Consider the following 19,714-nt stretch of genomic DNA (forward strand, 5'->3'; position numbering starts at 1 on the left):
AGAATATACATTGCCCAATTATTGCATATCTAAGGGTAGGGGCAGGTGGCATTGCTGAAGAGTGCCTACATCTGAGGGTCCCATGAAAGTTTTGCTATGGGGCCCCATCATCTTTAAAGGGAACCAGAGATGGTGACATGAAAAAGATGTTATATACCTGGGGCTTCCTCCAGCCCCATACGCTCTGACCGTTCCCACGCGGCCATCCTCCGCTGCCCGCAGCTATAAGAACCGGCTCCCCGCTCTTCCATCAGTTGGAGCCAGTCTAAGCGTAAGAGAAGTGCGCTGTTTGCGCAGGAGAAGTGCGCTGGAGAGATACGTAGAGGGCGCACTTCTCCTGCCTAGCTGGCTCCGATGACATCAGTGGCAGGACCCGGTTCTCGTAGATGCGGGCAGCGGAGGACGGCGACTTGGGATTGATCAGAGCGTATGGGGCTGGAGGAAGCCCCAGGTATGTATAACATCTTTTTCATGTCACCATCTCTGGTTCCCTTTAACTATGCCACTGTCAGGCAGGCAGCATAATGCTGGCCAAATACAAATATATAATAAATCAACCTTCTTAAAGGGAACCTTAACTGAGAGGGATTTGGATGTTTCCTTTTAAACAATACCAAATGCCTGGCAGTCCTGCTGATGTCTTTGGCTGCAGCAGTGGCTGAATCACACACCTGAAACAAGCATGCAGCTAATCCAGTCTGACTTCAGTCAGAGCACCTGATCTGCATGCTTGTTCAGGGGCTTTGGCTAAAAGTATTAGAAACACAGGACCAGCAGGAGAGTCGGGCAACTGGTATTATTTTAAAAGGAAAAATCCACATCCTTCTCAGTTTAGGTTTCATTTAAACTACCACATTTAGAATGATATCTGAAGTCACAGGTGCTCACCAGCTCCCGTACAAGCAGTGCACAGTCGCGTTGAATATTTTACCTCCCTGGGCCATCTTTGTCTCACGTTGCTTATTGCATAACAATGCTCAGATAAGGCATCAACTTACTGTCCTTGGAATGCAAACTGGAAATACTAGATTTTGAAACTTTTGAATGAGATGTGTAGAGTGAAAATGTCGCTAAAACATGCATATTGTTTGCATCATGCTGGTGCTCTATTACCATTGTTTTATCAGTAGTATGTTCTGTCAGTAAGTACACTTTCATATTTCCATTCACAGGTACTTAATGATCTCGCAGCAAAAAACCCAAATGTTGTAGTGATTCCATTAGGTAAGTCTACTGTTTAATTCTAAATTTTGTGTATAAGCTATTGTAAACTATATTTCGACTGTCGCTATATTTACCATATTCCTACATTTAGAAGGCTTGCGGGTGAACTTTGGTGCAAAATATTACCAATATTTAAAATATCGGTAATATCTACACTCTCTACCTTCCTCACACTAACCTCTTCTCCTGACAGCTAACATTTTCCTCCCCTGTGCATGCCTAACACTAGCCTCTCCTCTCTGTGCCTAACACTAACCTCCCCTCTCCATGCCTAACACTAACTTCCCTCTCCATGCATAATTCTAACCCCCCCTCCCCCCAGTGCCTAACACTAGCCTCCCTCTCCATGCCTAACACTAGCCTCCCTCTCCGTGCCTAACACTAGCCTCCCTCTCCATTCCTAATTCTAACTCCTCCTCCCACTCTCTGTGTTTAACACATGCCTCCCTCTCCATGCCTAACACTAACCTCCCCTCTCCATGCCTAACACTAACTTCACTCTCCATGCCTAATCCTAACCCCCCCTCTTAGTGCCTAACACGTGCCTCCCCTATCCGTGCCTAACGCTAGCCACCCTCTCCATGCCTAATGCTAACCTCCCCTCTCCATGTCTAACACTAGCCTCCCTCTCCATGTCTAACACTAGCCTCCCTCTCCATGTCTAACACTAGCCTCCCTCTCCATGTCTAACACTAGCCTCCCTCTCCATGTCTAACACTAGCCTCCCTCTCCATGCCTAACACTAACCTCCTCACTCCGTGCCTAACACTAACCTCCCCTCTCCGTGCCTAAAACTAGCCTCCCTCTCCATGCCTAACACTAGCTTCTCCTCTCTGTGCCTAACACTGACCTCACATCTCCATACCTAACATTAACTTCTCCTTTCTATAGACAAAGTAGAGGGTGAACAGTCACCCTGGAATGAAAAAACACAGAGACACCGGGAACCCAAATGGTGCAGTATGTCACAAATGATAGAAGAAACAAAAAGAAATATGAACAGGGGGTACTCAAAAAGAGAGGTTGCAAAGGGGCAACCAACCACTGCAGGCGGGTGGAGATCAACAAACCCGACTCCACTCGGGGGTCCAGGTTAGCTGGAGATGGTCACACTTTTTGACAAAAAGGCCCTAGTAGCCCGTAAAGGGGATCCAAGAGTATTCCCTTCCCTGACATCCGTAGACTGACCTGAAAAACATATACAGTTCAAAGACTGCATTGTTGTCATGTATTCAATATTATAACATCTGGATAATCAGTACATCTTTATGCTTATGCAATTAGTGCAAAGGGGCTCCTTGCCATTATATTGGGTGCCTCCATTCAAAACAGAGACATATACATCTGTGGGCAAACTTGTTGGTATCATTATGCTTCATTGCTTTAAGTGATTAAATGGAACTAAATGTTCCATGTAGCGCTGTATGCCAATGCCAATGGCATGCCATCATGCAAAGCAAGAGCAAAGAGATAAAACATTGCTTATTTTACACGGATATTCAAAAATACCCAAGGCACATTTGTTGGTACCTTATAGAAGATCATCAATAATTGAATTGATTGAAGTGATTTTTCAAACTAGATTTTTTTATTAGCATCACACATGTCTCTACTCATGTATTTATTCGGCCTATGAAAGTGTAGAAAAGTAGCCACTCTGGTATCATTGTGTATCCTGCATTAAACATAAAAGCAGAGGTATCTGAGAAGATCAGAAATAAAATAATAGGCAAACATGTTAATGGCAAATGCTATAAGATTATCTCCAAGTAGTTTGATGTTCCTGTGACAACTTTTGCAAATATTAAGAAGTTTAAAGACTATAAGACTGTAGCTAACTACTCTGGATGTAGCTGCAAAAAGAAAATTAACCCAGAATGGTTAACATGATAATGAGCTTAGTAGACAAAAAGTCAAGGTCAGCTTCCAAAGAGATATAAGAATAACTCCAAAGTCAAGATCCATCAGCTTCTGATTGCACCATCCATTGCTTTTTGAGTGACAGTGGGATGAATGGAAGAATTTCCAGGATGACTCCTATGTTTGAAAGAGAAACATAAAAAAGCATACTGTGATGTACTAACATACATATTAACAAGCTACAATGCTTCTAGGAGAATGTCCTTTAGCTAGATACCACTGGAGCATTTTGACAATTCACATCAGCTGGAAGTCAATAGATAAAAAAAACTGTTCAAAGAAAAGAACACCATACCTACTGTGAAACATGGTGAAGGCCCAGTTATGTTTTTGGACTACCTTGCTGCATCTGAAATGAAATATCTTGAGTCTGTGCAGGTACATTCTGGAACAAAACATACTTTCCAGTGTTAGAAAGCTCTGTCTCAGTCATAGGTCATGGATCCTCCAAAAAGACAATAACCCAAACCACTCAACTGAAAGCCCTCAAGATTTATTATTATTATTAATTAGTATTTATATAGTGCTGACATCTTCTGCAGTGCTGTACAGAGTATATATAGTCTTGTCACTAACTGTCCCTCAAAGGAGCTCACAATCTAGTCCCTGCCATAGTCATATGTCTATGTATGTATTGTGTAGTGCATGTATATTTTAGTCTAGGGCCGATTTAGGGGGAAGCCAATTAACTTATCTGTATGTTTTTGGGATGTGGGAGGAAACCGGAGTACCGTGAGGAAACCCACACAGACACGGGGAGAACATACAAACTCCTTGCAGATGTTGACCTGGCTGGTATACGAACTGGGAACCCAGCGATGCAAGGCGAGAGCGCTAACCACTACGCCACTATGCTGCAAGAATGGAATCAGTTAATTTTTCTGATGATAACTTTGGTACTGCCGTAGAGCCAATGTAAAATAGCGGCTTAGTGGGCAGGGCCAAGTGTATAGCTAGGAATCAGCCTAGTGTAGTTAGGAATCAGTTAGATATATGCCTAATATATACATTGGCGCTAAAGGCCAGCACTAAGCAATATAATAGCCAAGTGTCAGCAATGAAATCATGAAGTTGCCGAAAAGAATTCATATTTGACTTTGGGTACTCCTGGAATAGATGTGGCGAGGGGGTGAAGACAAAGTGAGTATCAGTCAAGGGCAGAGATTAGGTTCCACTTTATGAAGGTTAGGCATAGGGGGTAGGGTAGGTAGAGGGAAGATTTATTGGCTAGCGTTAGTAGGTTGGGTTTAGGTGTCAGTAAAGGCTATACAGTATATTGGGGGGTTGAGGACTAGACTTTAGGCAGTTAACATTACGAAGAAAGGTTAGAGGTTTACATTAGAAGGGACTCAGGTTACGGCTATGGACCTCGAAGGGGGCTACTTTAAGATGTGATATTAGTGACAGGTGTCAGACAGCATTAGCAGGGCCAGCCTTAGGTTTCACAGCGCCCTGAGCGAAACCAGATTTTGGTGCCCCCCATTCATCCTTTTCACGCACACACACACACACACGCACACACACACACAGGCCCATATGCAATTCACCTTTTCTTCTGAGTTATCTCCTAGGATAATTTTCATCTTCGCTTTAAAATAACTTTTCAACATTTTACAAATGAAAAAGTACCTCAGAGTTGGTGAAAAAGTACTATTAAGACCCCCCTCTTTAGTGTATATAATCAGATCCCTATTTTAGTGTATAAAGGCAGATGGTCCGCCCCTTAAATGTATATAGGCAGACCCCCCCCCATCCTTTAGTGTATATAGGCAGATCCCCCTTTTAGTGTATATACAGTAGGCTAGGCAGATAAATAGTGTATATAGGCAGATCCTCTTTAGTGTATACAGTATATAGGCACCCCTGACTGCCCCCCCTTCCCCAACCGGAAGGTAGTTGGGGAACCTTACTTTTCTTCTTGACTTGTCCACCGTTTAGCTGGGGACAAAAGATTGCCAGGACTCAGGACAAGTCTCTGATTTGAGGCAGCACAGCTCCTGAGCAGCCTGCATCCCCCACTGAAGCAGGCTGAGCCGGAAGCAGTAGATTTGGGCGCATGAGACAAGTGGACAAAAAGGGCGCCCCATTCACTTTCATTATAAATATCGTTTAATGGGCGCTGAACGGGGAAAATAAGGCGCCGGAGATTTTTAAGGATTTATAACGGCGCCCGGAGATTTTTAAGGATTTATAACTATGTTTGTGATGATTTAAGTTTACAAAATGAGCCCGTGACGAATAACGTTTATGAAGATAATAAATCACTATTTTTAAAACATTTCTAACACATTATTATCCACCCAAAAAAATAATTTACATTTTTTTTCTTTACATTCTTTATTTATTCATGTCTGTAAAACATTATTATCCATAGGGGGTTTTAGGTTTAGGCACCAACAGGGGGGTCTTAGGTTTAGGCACCTACAGGGGGGTCTTAGGTTTAGGCACTAACAGGGGGGTCTTAGGTTTAGGCACCAACAGGGGGGTCTTAGGGTTAGGCACCTACAGGGGGGTCTTAGGGTTAGGCACCTACAGGGGGGTCTTAGGTTTAGGCACTAACAGGGGGGTCTTAGGTTTAGGCACTAACAGGGGGGTCTTAGGGTTAGGCACCAACAGGGGGGTCTTAGGGTTAGGCACCAACAGGGGGGTCTTAGGGTTAGGCACCAACAGGGGGGTCTTAGGGTTAGGCACCAACAGGGGGGTCTTAGGTTTAGGCACCAACAGGGGGTCTAGGGGTTAGGGATAGGTACAGGGAGGGTTTTTAATAAACGAAAATATAAGTTTCACTTTACAAACAGGGAAGATTAACGTTTTAAGAATTGCCGATCTCATACACATTATTTAGTGATTTATACATTTTTAAATCACTATTTATAAACGAAATTCTACACAATAATTTCTATAAACGATATTTCCATTTATCGTTTATACCACGCGCCCTTTTTTCCCGACGCCCTTTTCGTACGTACGCGGCTGAGCCATCCAATCATACATCGCCTGTGAGCGAGGGGCAGCATTACTGGCACACACGGCTCACACACTCTCGGCAAGAGGCAGCAGCAGGCTCCTGGAGTCTTCGCCCCCATCACCATTAGCGGGACCGGGGGCGCAGAGGCAGAGTCACTCGCAGCAGCCACAGACGGACTCAGAGCCCGCAGCCAGGTAGAAATGCGGCCAGTCTAGAGTAGATGAATGCACGTGCGCCCCCCTGGAAGCCGGCACCCTGAGCGACCGCTCTGGTCGCTCAGGTCGAAGGCTGATCATGAGCATTAGGCGTCATTTATTCCCTAGGTAAGCAAGAAATGATTTTCTTCTTGATAACTCTTTTATATCTTACCTATTCTGAGTGAAGAAAAAATATATTTCACTTTCATTATACTCATAATGACCGTTAACTTTTGAGTCCTGAAAAGAATCCAAAATATCTGATAACAGATTCCTCCCTGGATTATTCAGGTACATGTAGCGCCGAAGCTTGGTGTAACTATAGTAGTAATGCGATTGGATCTGGCGATTGCCGGACCCTGAATCACTTCTCCCTGCGAGTTGCTACTACTCGGAGGAGGAATAGTATTTAATGCCACCCCGAATTTGTGCGGCAGCAGGGTGAGCCGTCATTCAGCTCACCCTGTGCCAAAAAGCCCTGCACCGAGCTGCTATGTATGCAGAGGAGACAACCTTGTCACATACCTGTGTATTATCCAAATTCAACAAAGATGGCATATACCCTTGTAGCTCTATTGTAGGACAGAGCCTGATGATCTTTGTGGAACTAACCTAAGACAACTTCCATAATGCCCATTCCTATCCATTGCTTGCCTACCAGTGATCTCCTATAGCCAGTTAGGTTGGTTAGGCAACTGGAGAGTAATAAAGGGTACTTCTTATAGCAGACCAGTTAAGAGAAATGTTACAGTATTTCCACAATAGCTTATATGAACATTGAACAATGCAGACCATAAATTAATTGGGAGGGACAGACCCTACTTTAGGTTGTTACTGCTGTATTGGGGAGGGTTTGTCAACAAGTGTCCAAATGTGACAATATGGAACTAGACTCAAGCTGTGATCTTTCCAAACATGCTTCTGCCAATAAGTGCTATGAGATAGTAGCAAAAAGAGTGAAGGGACTCTTGTTAGTAGTGACATGAACAGTTGCATGCCATGAACAAACGAAGCAGGTGGTTTCAGCGCACAGCGCCGAAACCAGGCCCCCCATAGCAGCAATGCTATGCATGCTATGCATCCAACTCACCAACTCCATACTAAAATGTACACTAAACTAAGTGTTATTATTTTGTACTGAGATTTTATATTTTATATTATTAGAAACCACAGATGCAAAAAGCATCCAAGAAGCAGTGGAAAAAGTAGAAAAACATCTGAATGGAGCTGGGCTTAATGTTCTGATCAATAATGCTGGCATCATGGTCACCACCAGCACACTGGAGTCCGCTGATGAAGAGGACTTCTTGAAAGTTTATAATACAAATGTGGTTGGACCATTATTGATGGCAAAGGTACAATATATGCATTCATACTGCAGCACTGTTGTAAACTAGTGAGCACTCCCTGACTTACCAAACATACTCAAGCTAAACCAGATACAGGGTTTGATCTGTAAAAGTCTAGCTGGCAACCCGTTTTCTAGAAAAAAATATGGGGCACTGTGTGCAATGTATGAGTAAATACACAATGGGTTATTTAGTGGATTTTTTGTACAGTTGTCTAATCCACATGAAGATGGAAGCAGCTCATTACATCAAACAACAAAGTGGTGGGTAGTATACCTGCTTCTTGGGCCAAACATTCTTGCCAAACTCCATTGCAGCTTTCTTTCTAAACTATGTGGATGCAACCATTGGTCAAGCCAATCAGCTTTGACCCTGTAACACTCCAAGAAAAACAACAGACGCCAGACTACATTTCCCAGCATCCCTACATTACAGTAGAAACCGTGTGTCTGATACGTCAGGGTATAGAACTGTTTGGCACAGGAAGTAGGTCTGAGCCTGTTTATGGGACACTAATCAGGCACTGGTGGTCTTAATTCTGCATGGGATGGTTCACAACAGCAGGCAAATACAGTGACATGGTTCAGTTCCAAAGGCAATACTTATATCTGACATTAATCACCTTGATGGATTTGCACATTTGCATTGTTCAATTTTGCCGTTTAAAGAGTAACTTTAACCAAGGATTGAACTTTATCCCAATCAGTTGCTGATATCCCCTTTCCCACAAGAAAGCTTTTCTTGAATAGATCAGCAGGGACACCTATATGGCTGATATTGTGGTGAAACCCCTCCCACAGTGTGATGTCATGACCAAGGTCCTGACAGTTTGCTGTCTGTGAACCTCATTGCATTGTGGGAAATAACGGCTTTTTTCAACTGCCAACCAAGCAATATCTCCCCCTGTGCATAGATCTCTCAGTAACAAACAATCTGTACAGATCTTCTGGCAGAACTAAAGATGTCACCTCCAGTGATACATTTCAGAATGTAAATCAGGGAGAGGATAGATTTTACTATGGGCAAACACTGACTAAATAATCTTTAAATGAATATTATAAAAAAGAATCAGTTTTATTTATTATTATTTTTTTCTTCCACTACAGTTCCTCTGGGCTTTATTTAACAAAGGTGAAATGTAATTGGTTTTAGGTTAGTTTTTATGCCTGCAGCATTATTTGTCACTGTGTAAAAACTATTACTGTCTTTTGATCATAGGCCTTTCTACCATTACTGAAAAAGGCAGCCCAGGAAAATTCTGAGAAGCCTCTGGGCTGCAGCAAAGCCGCTTTGATCAATGTTTCCACATTGCTGGGTTCCATTGAAAGAGTGCCTGAGAAGTTCAACTTTGCCCCAGCTCTCTCCTATCGCTGCAGCAAGGTATGTTTGACAGTTGTATATGACAACAAAGTCATTCAAAAGCAATGAAAGCCATGACTCCTCATACCAAAATGTGACATACTGTGTATTGTAATTACTGCTGAAGGCACAATAGCAACTCTGTGTTCAAAGATAATTTCATTCAATTTCGCACTTATTAGCAGGCCCAGATTTACATCACAGGAGCCTATAGGCACAGATGTCCTGGCACCTTAGACTTCACCCTCCATGAACCTAAAAACCCCCACCAAACTGCACCGCAAGTGTACTGGCTGTCCCAGCTGTCACGTCTCCCTTACTTCTCTTGTCTATCACCTTGGCTGCAAGTGTCCCATAGCATTAGGTAGCCAGAGGTACTTTCAGTATTAAAGGGAACCTAGACTGGGAAGGATATGGATTTTTCCTTTTTAAAGAATACCAGTTGCCTGACTCTCCTGCTGATGCTGTGCCTTGAATACTTTTAGCCACAGTCCCTCAACAAGCATGCAGATCAGGTGCTTTGACTGAAGTCAGACTGGATTAGCTGCATGCTTGTTTCAGGTGTGTGATTCAGCCGCTACTGCAGCAAAAGAGATCAGCAGGACTGCTAGGCAACTGGTATTGTTTAAAAGGAAACATCCATATCCCTCTCAATTAAGGTTCCCTTTAAGCAGCTAGTGCTGCCCCCGACTGGAAAGAGATCTCGTCAGTGAAATACCGAAAGTTGGGTGAGTAACCTCTCTTTTACACTCTCATCAGGACTCTGCATAGGGTAGGAGGGAAGGAGACACTCGGGAGGGGAGTAAGACGCTTTCCATCATCACACACCTGTAGGCACGTGCTCACAGTGCCTTATGGGAAATCCGGCCCTGCTTATTAGAATTGCATGCGTTTTGCAGTGTAGCGGAAAACACATGCCAAAAATAAAGCATATAATGGAAGTCTAAGACTCAAACAGACATTGCATCTGTCCGTGATTCGCAATGCATTTTAGAAAAAAAAAAATCACACAGCAATTTCGTTTTTCCACCGCACTGTATGCGATTCATGTGCAATGCTTTCCTGTGGAGACGCAACAGTAAGCATTTTTAATGCATTTCCCCATGTGCTTTTATGTAAAAACAGAATAGTTGGCAAGCTAAATCCAAAAAAACAGAATAGTACCGTGTTTGAAAAAGCATATTAGTAAAAATTCAAATTGCAAAGGCATGAAAAATGCAAATAAAAATGTGCACACAGAAACGCATATGCTAGAAAATGGATGGTTTTCCACATGGACAAGTGTGCTCCTAGCCTTGGTTTTCCCTAAATGTCTAACCTTTTTTTATTAAAGTATTTTATATAGTGCCAACATATTACACAGCGCTGTACAGAGTACATTGCCTTGTCACTAACTGTCTCTCAGATGGGCTCACAATCTAGTCCCTATTAGCATAGTAATATGTCTATGTATGTATCATGCAGTGCATGCATTGTAGTCTAGGACCAATTTAGGGGGAAGCCCATTAACTTATCTGTATGTTTTTGGGATGTGGGAAGAAACTGGAGTGCCTAGAGGAAACCCACACAGACACAGGGAGAACATACAAACTCCTTGCAGATATTGACCTGGCTGAGATTCAAACCGCGGTGCTAGCAAGGCAAGAGTGCTAACCACTACTCCACTATGCTGCCCATTTTTGGCAGTGAAAGTCTCATTTGCAAACTTCATTATGAAAGGTAGATGGCTAAAAATTTGACCCATTAATCATCATGAATCATGGTATCCTAGAATAAGTTGTGATCTAAGATTGAACAAAGAATCCTCTTTCAGAGTCAAAGGGTTATGGGAGAGGGCAGCATGGCGACTTCATGATTTGAGCCGATCTATCCAGAAGGAAGGGTGATGTTCTCTTGGACAGTGGATTTACAGGATGCCCATAGGTGAATATGGGGAGGTTTTTGGTCACTGGGAGAATATATTGTTAGGTTAGCTGGGAGTGAAGGATTACTGTAAAAAAAAATCTGGAATAGATCTTGAATTACGGTGACTGCTTGAGTATTTTAATACTATCATTTTACTAATCCATATTTTCATGTAAAGTTGTGGGACAGAGCTGCAGAGCGTGTTGTCTCCAATTCATGGGGCGGCCATCTTGCTCTCTGCAAATTCAGAAAATTACATTACCTGCTCATACACTTTTTTATTGACTCTAAATGGAGAATTCCAACCTCTTAATTTCTCTGTAGCAAAAATATTTATATTAGAAGGTGACACAGGAAGTCTCATTCTTCAGATATTCCCACTTCCTTTTTGTCAACGGGTAGTAAACCAACAGACAGACAGGGAGTGGGAATATCTGAAGAATGGGTTTTTACAGAGACAAAATAAAGGTATATAACTAAACATGCTTCAGAGGAGCACACACAAATACAATTTAGTTTTAGAAAAATCAGGATCAGTGTAAGGTGCCTGTATTTTGTATGCCAAAATACAACAGAGGAAGCTAAAATAAGGCATGCCACAGATCCTAACTATGCATGGAGCTGATCTGAAAGGGTTTTCCTCATTTCTGACCAAAAATGGAGTGTCACTTTTACACACTGTGGCCAGACAGATCATATTACAAGTAGAAGGGATCGGCTGTCACAGAAGTATGTGCTCTGTTCCACATGTGGGTGTGGCATTGCCTGTCCTAATATCCAGTTTTATCAAGTCATGTAAAAATGTGCAAACTATACCTTTACTGGGTATGGATTTCTATTTAACATATGTCGTACCAGGGCAAAATACATTAAACAGAGCAAGTCATATGGGTAAACTATGCAAAAAACTGGCCTGAAATACCCACTACATTTCAGTTCCTAAGGACTGGGGTGCCTCTAGCCATTTTGTCACTCCAGGCAAGAAAACCTGTGGCGCCTCCCCCCCCCCCCCCATGAAAATAATAGTAATGCGTCAATGTTCCACCATAAAATAATCATAATGTGCAATGTTTCACCATAAAATAATCGTTATGGGGCAGCAATTCACCAGAAAATAATCGTAATACAGCAATTTTTCACGAGAAAATATGTTTGTCATGGGCGCCATTTTACCTAGATAAGATAAGCCACTGCATTCAAAAAACTGTAAGTAGGACTCGTACAGTAGTTGAATGATCTTTAACAATTAACATAAAAAAACACATGAAATGTATCAACCTGGTTGGGAAGTCTGTAGTAACCATCTTAAATATGAAATGACATAAGGAAGAGGCATATAAGATGAAAAAAATGAATAAAACAGTAAATAACATTGATTTATAAAACTAAATTGCAAGTTTCAACCAACAAATCTGTCCATTGCAAGGAATCTAAACAATCGCTATAATCTTACTCTAGCAGCTATAGCGAGAGCCCTTGGTCAGTCGGTCTATATCTATGCCAGAGAATCCTCTCTAACTTTAAATTATACCTGGTCTGTTTTAATACATGAGCAAAGGGCAGAACATCCACATTTTTCCAAAAAGAGCAAATCATAGGTCTAGTTACAGCTAGTAAATGAAAGATATATACATCACTTTTTTTAATTAACATGTTGAAAATTACTATACCTTGCTCACAATGAGCCCCCCAAAAACACAAAAGTCAAAAACAGGCGGTTACCTGCAGCAAAACCATCAACTTGCACGCATTCTGTTCCTGCAGAGCAAATGTCTGTGGATATGATAATGGGCTCTAGTGGTGCTCATCCGGATTCGGGATATCTGAACTACCCAGATAATCCGAATTTATTCCACTATCCAAATCCGGATTCGGATTCCGGATACCTGCGGAAATCCGAATAGCGCTATCCGAGATAATGCAGATATCTATCTGAAATCCGGAATCCGGGCGGATAAATAAGTCGGATATCCGAATCCGGGTACTGTAACCATGGAGATGACGTCCATGACGTCATTGAGCCAATCAAAGGGCTCCCCGCAGAAGCCCTAGCAACCAATTACAGAAGGGAACCCGGGCCAGCTCCTCCTGACCTCATTGAGCCAATCAGAGGGCACCCAGCCTAAGCCATAGCAGCCAATCACAGAAGGGAACTCTGGCCAGCCCCCCCTGTATATTAACCACTTGCCGGCCGCCCCCAGCCGATGGGCGGCGGCAAACACTGGGCCTAAACGACCACAATACGCCCATCGGCGGAGGCGTCGGCGGACGTGGTTATGCGGCGATTGCGTCATTCGTGACGCGATCAGCCGCCGGCAACTGGCTCCGCCCCCCACGCGCTGTAACTAGCACCCGGATCGCCGCATGGATTAGGTATAATAGGCTTTGTAATGTATACAAAGCCTATTATACAGGCTGCCTCCTGCCCTGGTGGTCCCAGTGTCCGAGGGACCACCAGGGCAGGCTGCAGCCACCCTAGTCTGCACCCAAGCACGCTGATATCCCCCCCCTGCCCCCTGATCGCCCACAGCACCCCTCAGACCCCCCCCCCCCCCAGGCCCATGTTTACACCCAATCACTCCCCTAATCACCCATCAATCACTCCCTGTCACTATCTGTTAACGCTTTTTTTTTTAAACCCTAAACTGCCCCCTGCTCTCTCCTGATCACCCCCCACCCCTCAGATTCTCCCCAGACCCCCCCTCCCTGTGTACTGTATGCCTCTACCCCCCCTGTAATAACCTACTGATCACCTGTCAATCACCCATCAATCACCCCCCAATCACCCCCTGTCACTGCCACCCATCACCACCCATCAATCAGCCCCAAACCTGCCCCTTGCGGGCAATCTGATCACCCACCCACACCAATAGATCGCCCGCAGATCCGACATCAGATCACCTCCCAAGTGCAGTGTTTACATCTGTTCTCTAGTCTACCCTAAACACCTACTAATTACCCATCAATCACCCATCAATCACCCCCTATCACCACCTGTCACTGTTACCCATCAGATTAGACCCTAATCTGCCCCTTGCGGGCACCCAATCACCCGCCCACACGCTCAGATTGCCCTCAGACCCCCCCCCCCCCTTATCAATTCGCCAGTGCATTATTTACATCTGTTCTTCCCTGTAATAACCCACTGATCACCTGTCAATCACCTATCAATCACCCCCTGTCACTGCCACCCATCAATCAGCCCCTAACCTGCCCCTTGCGGGCAATCTGATCACCCACCCACACCAATAGATCGCCCGCCTGTCACTGTTACCCATCAGATTAGACCCTAATCTGCCCCTTGCGGGCACTCAATCACCCGCCCACACGCTCAGATTGCCCTCAGACCCCCCCCCCCCCTTATCAATTCGCCAGTGCATTATTTACATCTGTTCTTCCCTGTAATAACCCACTGATCACCTGTCAATCACCTATCAATCACCCCCTGTCACTGCCACCCATCAATCAGCCCCTAACCTGCCCCTTGCGGGCAATCTGATCACCCACCCACACCAATAGATCGCCCGCCTGTCACTGTTACCCATCAGATTAGACCCTAATCTGCCCCTTGCGGGCACTCAATCACCCGCCCACACGCTCAGATTGCCCTCAGACCCCCCCCTTTTCAATTCGCCAGTGCATTATTTACATCTGTTCTTCCCTGTAATAACCCACTGATCACCTGTCAATCACCTATCAATCACCCCCTGTCACTGCCACCCATTAATCAGCCCCTAACCTGCCCCTTTGCGGGCAATCTGATCACCCACCCACACCAATAGATCGCCCGCAGATCCGACATCAGATCACCTCCCAAGTGCAGTGTTTACATCTGTTCTCTACCCTAAACACCTACTAATTACCCATCAATCACCCATCAATCACCCCCTATCACCACCTGTCACTGTTACCCATCAGATTAGACCCTAATCTGCCCCTTCGCGGGCACCCAATCACCCGCCCACATGCTCAGATTGCCCTCAGACCCCCCCCCCCCCCTTATCAATTCGCCAGTGCATTATTTACATCTGTTCTTCCCTGTAATAACCCACTGATTACCTGTCAATCACCTATCAATCACCCCCTTTCACTGCCACCCATCAATCAGCCCCTAACCTGCCCCTTGCGGGCAATCTGATCACCCACCCACACCAATAGATCGCCCGCAGATCCGACATCAGATCACCTCCCAAGTGCAGTGTTTACATCTGTTCTCTCCTCTAAACACCCACTAATTACACATCAATCACCCCCTATCACCACCTGTCACTGTTACCCATCAGATTAGACCCTAATCTGCCCCTAGGGCACCCAATCACCCACCCACACCCTCAGAACGCCCTCAGACCCCAGCCCTGATCACCTTGCCAGTGCATTGCTTGCATCTATTTCCCCACTCTAATCACACCTTGAGACACCCATCAATCACCACCTGTCACCCCCTAGCACACCTACCCATCAGATCAGGCCCTAATTTGCCCCGTGTGGGCTCCTGATCACTCGGCCAAAAAAACGGTTAGGGGCCCTAAACCGTGAGAAATAGTCTTGAAACCAAATGTCGCAAAATGACCTGTGAAATCCTAAAGGTACTCATTGGACTTTGGGCCCCTTAGCGCAGTTAGGGTGCAAAAAAGTGCCACACATGTGGTATCGCCGTACTCAGGAAAAGTAGTATAATGTGTTTTGGGGTGTATTTTTACACACACCCATGCTGAGTGGGAGAAATATCTCTGTAAATAGACAATTGTGTGTAAAAAAAAATCAAAAAATTGTCATTTACGGAGATTTTTCTCCTACCCAGCATGGGTATGTGTAAAAATACACCCCAAAACACATTATACTACTTCTCCTGAGTACCGCAATACCACATGTGTGGCACTTTTTTGCAGCCTAACTGCGCTAAGGGGCCCAAAGTCCAATGAGCATCTTTAGGCTTTACAGGGGTGCTTACAATTAGGCACCCCCCAAAATGCCAGGACAGTGAACACACCCCTCAAATGACCCCATTTTGGAAAGTAGACACTTCAAGGTATTCAGAGAGGAGCATAGTGAGTCCGTGGCAGATTTCATTTTTTTTTTTGTCGCAAGTTAGAAGAAATGGAAACTTTTTTTTTGTTTGTCACAAAGTGTCATTTTCCGCTAACTTGTGCCAAAAAATAAAATCTTCTATGAACTCATCATGCCTCTTTGTGAATACTTTTGGATGTCTTCTTTACAAAATGGGGTCATTTGGGGGGTATTTATACTATCCTGGAATTTTAGCACCTCATGAAACATGACAGGTGGTCAGAAAGTCAGAGATGCTTCAAAATGGGAAATGTGACAAGGACAGAGGCGCCAAAAGAATAAAACCAATACTTAAAAGGTTTAAAAATTGCTGTGGAGGCAGTGGTGGACTTACCTCCAGCAAGTAGACACAACAAACTGTGTGTTTAGAACAAGTTAGATTTATTGGTACACTCCGGGGGGCGGTCGCAACGCGTTTCGCAGGCAAAGCCCGCTTCCTCAGGCAATAATGAACGGAGTACACAACAGCATTAGGTCCGGGTAACACCTGGCGCCTCGTTACCCGGACCTAATGCTGTTGTGTACTCCGTTCATTATTGCCTGAGGAAGCGGGCTTTGCCTGCGAAACGCGTTGCGACCGCCCCCCGGAGTGTACCAATAAATCTAACTTGTTCTAAACACACAGTTTGTTGTGTCTACTTGCTGGAGGTAAGTCCACCACTGCCTCCACAGCAATTTTTAAACCTTTTAAGTATTGGTTTTATTCTTTTGGCGCCTCTGTCCTTGTCATATTGAATATCCACCCTTGGTGGAGGGGGATACCCCATCTTTTTCCTGTCTACAGAGAGCGACTTCTTAATCCTGAGTGAGGACAGGCTAATCTCCTCACCTGCTTATATAGTGGTTACCTGGAGGTAACCCATGTTTGTGAGTATAATTTTGTACTCTGCTTTATTTTCCCATTATCACAACCTACTACACTATATTTTGGCTCTCGGTTCTTCTCTTCACATATTCAAAATGGGAAAATTCACTTTTGGCACCATAGTTTGTAAACGCTATAACTTTTACCCAATCCAATAAATATACACTGAATGTTTTTTTTTTTAATCAAAGACATGTAGGAAAATAACTTTCGTGCTCAAATGTATAGGAAATTTTACTTTATTTGAAAAATGTCAGCACAGAAAGTTAAAAAAGTCATTTTTTTGACAAAATTCATGTCTTTTTTGATGAATATAATAAAAACTAAAACTCGCAGCAGCAATCAAATAGCACCAAAAGAAAGCGGTATTAGTGACAAGAAAAGGAGGTAAAATTCATTTGGGTGGTAGGTTGTATGACCGAGCAATAAACCATGAAAGCTGCAGTGGTCTGAATGGAAAAAAAGGCTCTGGTCCTTAAGGGGCGAAAAAACTGTGGTCCTCAAGTGGTTAAGGAGGGGTGCCATGATGAGAAATCTCGTCCTTGCATGTGACTGCTTTACTGAGAGACATGCTCCAGTGCTGCTGGCCTAGCAAGTGCTGTATACAGTGATAAACCTAAAGCTTTTCAGTGATTAACACCAGGGCCGGCCCGCTCATGAGGCGGGGTGAAACTTTTGCCTCAGGCGGCAAATTTCTAGGGGCGGCATCCGCCCATCGGTGGGTGCGGGGAGCCGGCCGCCCAGCTGGAGGGGTAGCGGGCAGGACGGGGGTATTGGGCCTAGCGGCGGGGAGGGGGGTCGGACCCCCCCTCCCTCGCCTGGGTCCCCCGTCCTCCGCTCCCCTCCAGCCTTAAATAGATAAGAAGCGCAACTCGTAAGAGGCAGTGGGCGGGGAGGACTCACCTCTTCCTCGCTCGATCCAGCATGCGCTCCACTGACGTCACTTCCTGCAACGCCGCCCACTGTATTGTAAGTGGACAGCGCTGCAGGAAGGGACGTCAGTGGAGCGCACGCTGGATCGAGCAAGGAAGAGGTGAGTCCTCCCCGCCCACTGCCTCTTACGAGTTGCGCTTCTTATCTATTTAAGGCTGAAGGGGAGCGGAGGACGGGGGACCCAGGCGAGGGAGGGGGGGGTCCGACCCCCCTCCCTGCCGCTAGGCCCAATACCCCTGCCCTGCCCGCTACCCCTCCAGCTCGGCGGCGGTGGTTCCCCTCCACGGGGGGGCGGCGGCGGCAGCAATCATTTTCTTCTCAGGTGGCAAAAAGTCTAGGGCCGGCCCTGATTAACACCTTCACTATCACTACACTATTGTTCTATTGTTTATTAGGTAAGCTAGCTTGATTTCATTCAGTGACAGTCAGAGTGTGTGCTGCAGGCCTGCAGCAACTGCTATAGGTCCTGTGTCTGTGTGTGTGCTATGCACAGACCAGGCCAGCTGCTGGCCTGCTATTAGCCTTAGCTACAGTATAGGTTAGGGAATAGGATTACTGTGTTATTGTGTAGTTAGTACTGCAGTCAGTGCTAGTTAGTTGTTAGAGTAGTACTACTTTGTTAGCTTACTACAGAACTGCTGTGCTGAGCAGTGTAAGTGTGACAGTTAGTGTGCACTAGAATCTTCTCCTCTGCTGTCTGTCACTCCGTGCTGATTTGCTTTAAAGTCCAACCCCAATTTTAATAAAGTACAAGTACCCAACATCATGTGGCTGAAGCAAGCTGGTGCTGGCAGTGGTCGGACTCAGAGCACCAGAACCCCCTCTGCCACTCCTGCCGACACTGTGGCCTGTTCAGGCAGCCAGTCCTCAGTGGCCTCTTCTGCTCCCTCCATCAATTCCTGTGCAAGGAAAAACCGCCGCCAGACCCTGTTGGGCGAGTTTTTCCCTGTTGTTGGCAAGAGGTGGACATGAAGTGGCTGGGAATCACTATGCCTGCCTTACTATCCTTTACCACCACAACCTCCTGGCTCCTCCTGATCAACTATTACTAACTTAGCCACCTGGTTCACAATATTTTTACAGCTGTAGTACCACCAACGCTACGTGCCACATACACGTGCCACGTGCCACGTCCATCATTCTCCTGGCACACGTTACACCTGCTGCTGCTGCATTGCCCTGCTCCTGCTGCCTGTACTGCTCCCACCACCAGGGTGCCACAGGCCACTGATACCACCTATATTTAACCCAAAACACAATTGCTGCATAATTTTTTAGAGGTGTCCGGCCTGAAAACTGTCATGTCCCAGTTGTGGGGTTGGACTTTGGACACAATGTGGGCTGCACGACCGCTGCCTGGAACCCAGTCCTGATGTTCATTTACAGCCATTTTTTTTTGGGGGGGGGGGAGATTTTAAGTTCCCACATCATCAGTTAGTGTTTCCCTTTAAAAAAACATCATGCTACATGCCTCATTTTCCATAAAAAAAAGTTTTAGATTTAATGTAAAGGCCACTTCCGGTTTTCTATTTGGATATCTAAATCCGGGCAAATATCACAGATATTGGATTCGGATATCCGATTCTATTTGGATTCCGAAAAGTTCAGATTCGGATATCCGATTCGGATCCGGATTTCTGGGTATCCGGATCTGAATCTATTCAGATTTTGAAAAGGGGTATCCGAGCAGCACTAATGGGCTCTATTCACAGAACTTCTCAAACATGACTTATTTATCACCTAATTTAAAATAACCTTTCAGCATATTTACAAGTAAAATCATCACTCAAAGTAAGTTGTCCCTGATTAACTTCATTTCAATATTACTTTTCTTACCTTTATTATATTATATTTTTGCTCTTTGTGAACTTAAAAAAGTAACATAGATAAGGTGAAAACAGAGGGAAAACAGGTGAAAAAGCATTGT

General features: G+C 44.7%; 1 protein-coding gene across 1 annotated transcript in view; it reads left to right on the forward strand.

Annotated features, from left to right (window-relative positions):
• The window catches only part of LOC137539245 (C-signal-like), a 35,896-nt gene that overhangs the window by 1,495 nt on the left and 14,687 nt on the right, over positions 1 to 19,714 (forward strand). The window contains exons 2-4 of the mRNA XM_068261790.1: positions 1,173 to 1,224; positions 7,474 to 7,664; positions 8,877 to 9,038. Of these exons, the coding sequence (XP_068117891.1) occupies positions 1,173 to 1,224; positions 7,474 to 7,664; positions 8,877 to 9,038 (405 nt within the window). The remainder of the gene's footprint in view (positions 1 to 1,172; positions 1,225 to 7,473; positions 7,665 to 8,876; positions 9,039 to 19,714) is intronic.

The sequence above is a fragment of the Hyperolius riggenbachi genome, chromosome 11 (assembly GCF_040937935.1).
Source record: "Hyperolius riggenbachi isolate aHypRig1 chromosome 11, aHypRig1.pri, whole genome shotgun sequence".
NCBI lineage: Eukaryota > Metazoa > Chordata > Amphibia > Anura > Hyperoliidae > Hyperolius > Hyperolius riggenbachi.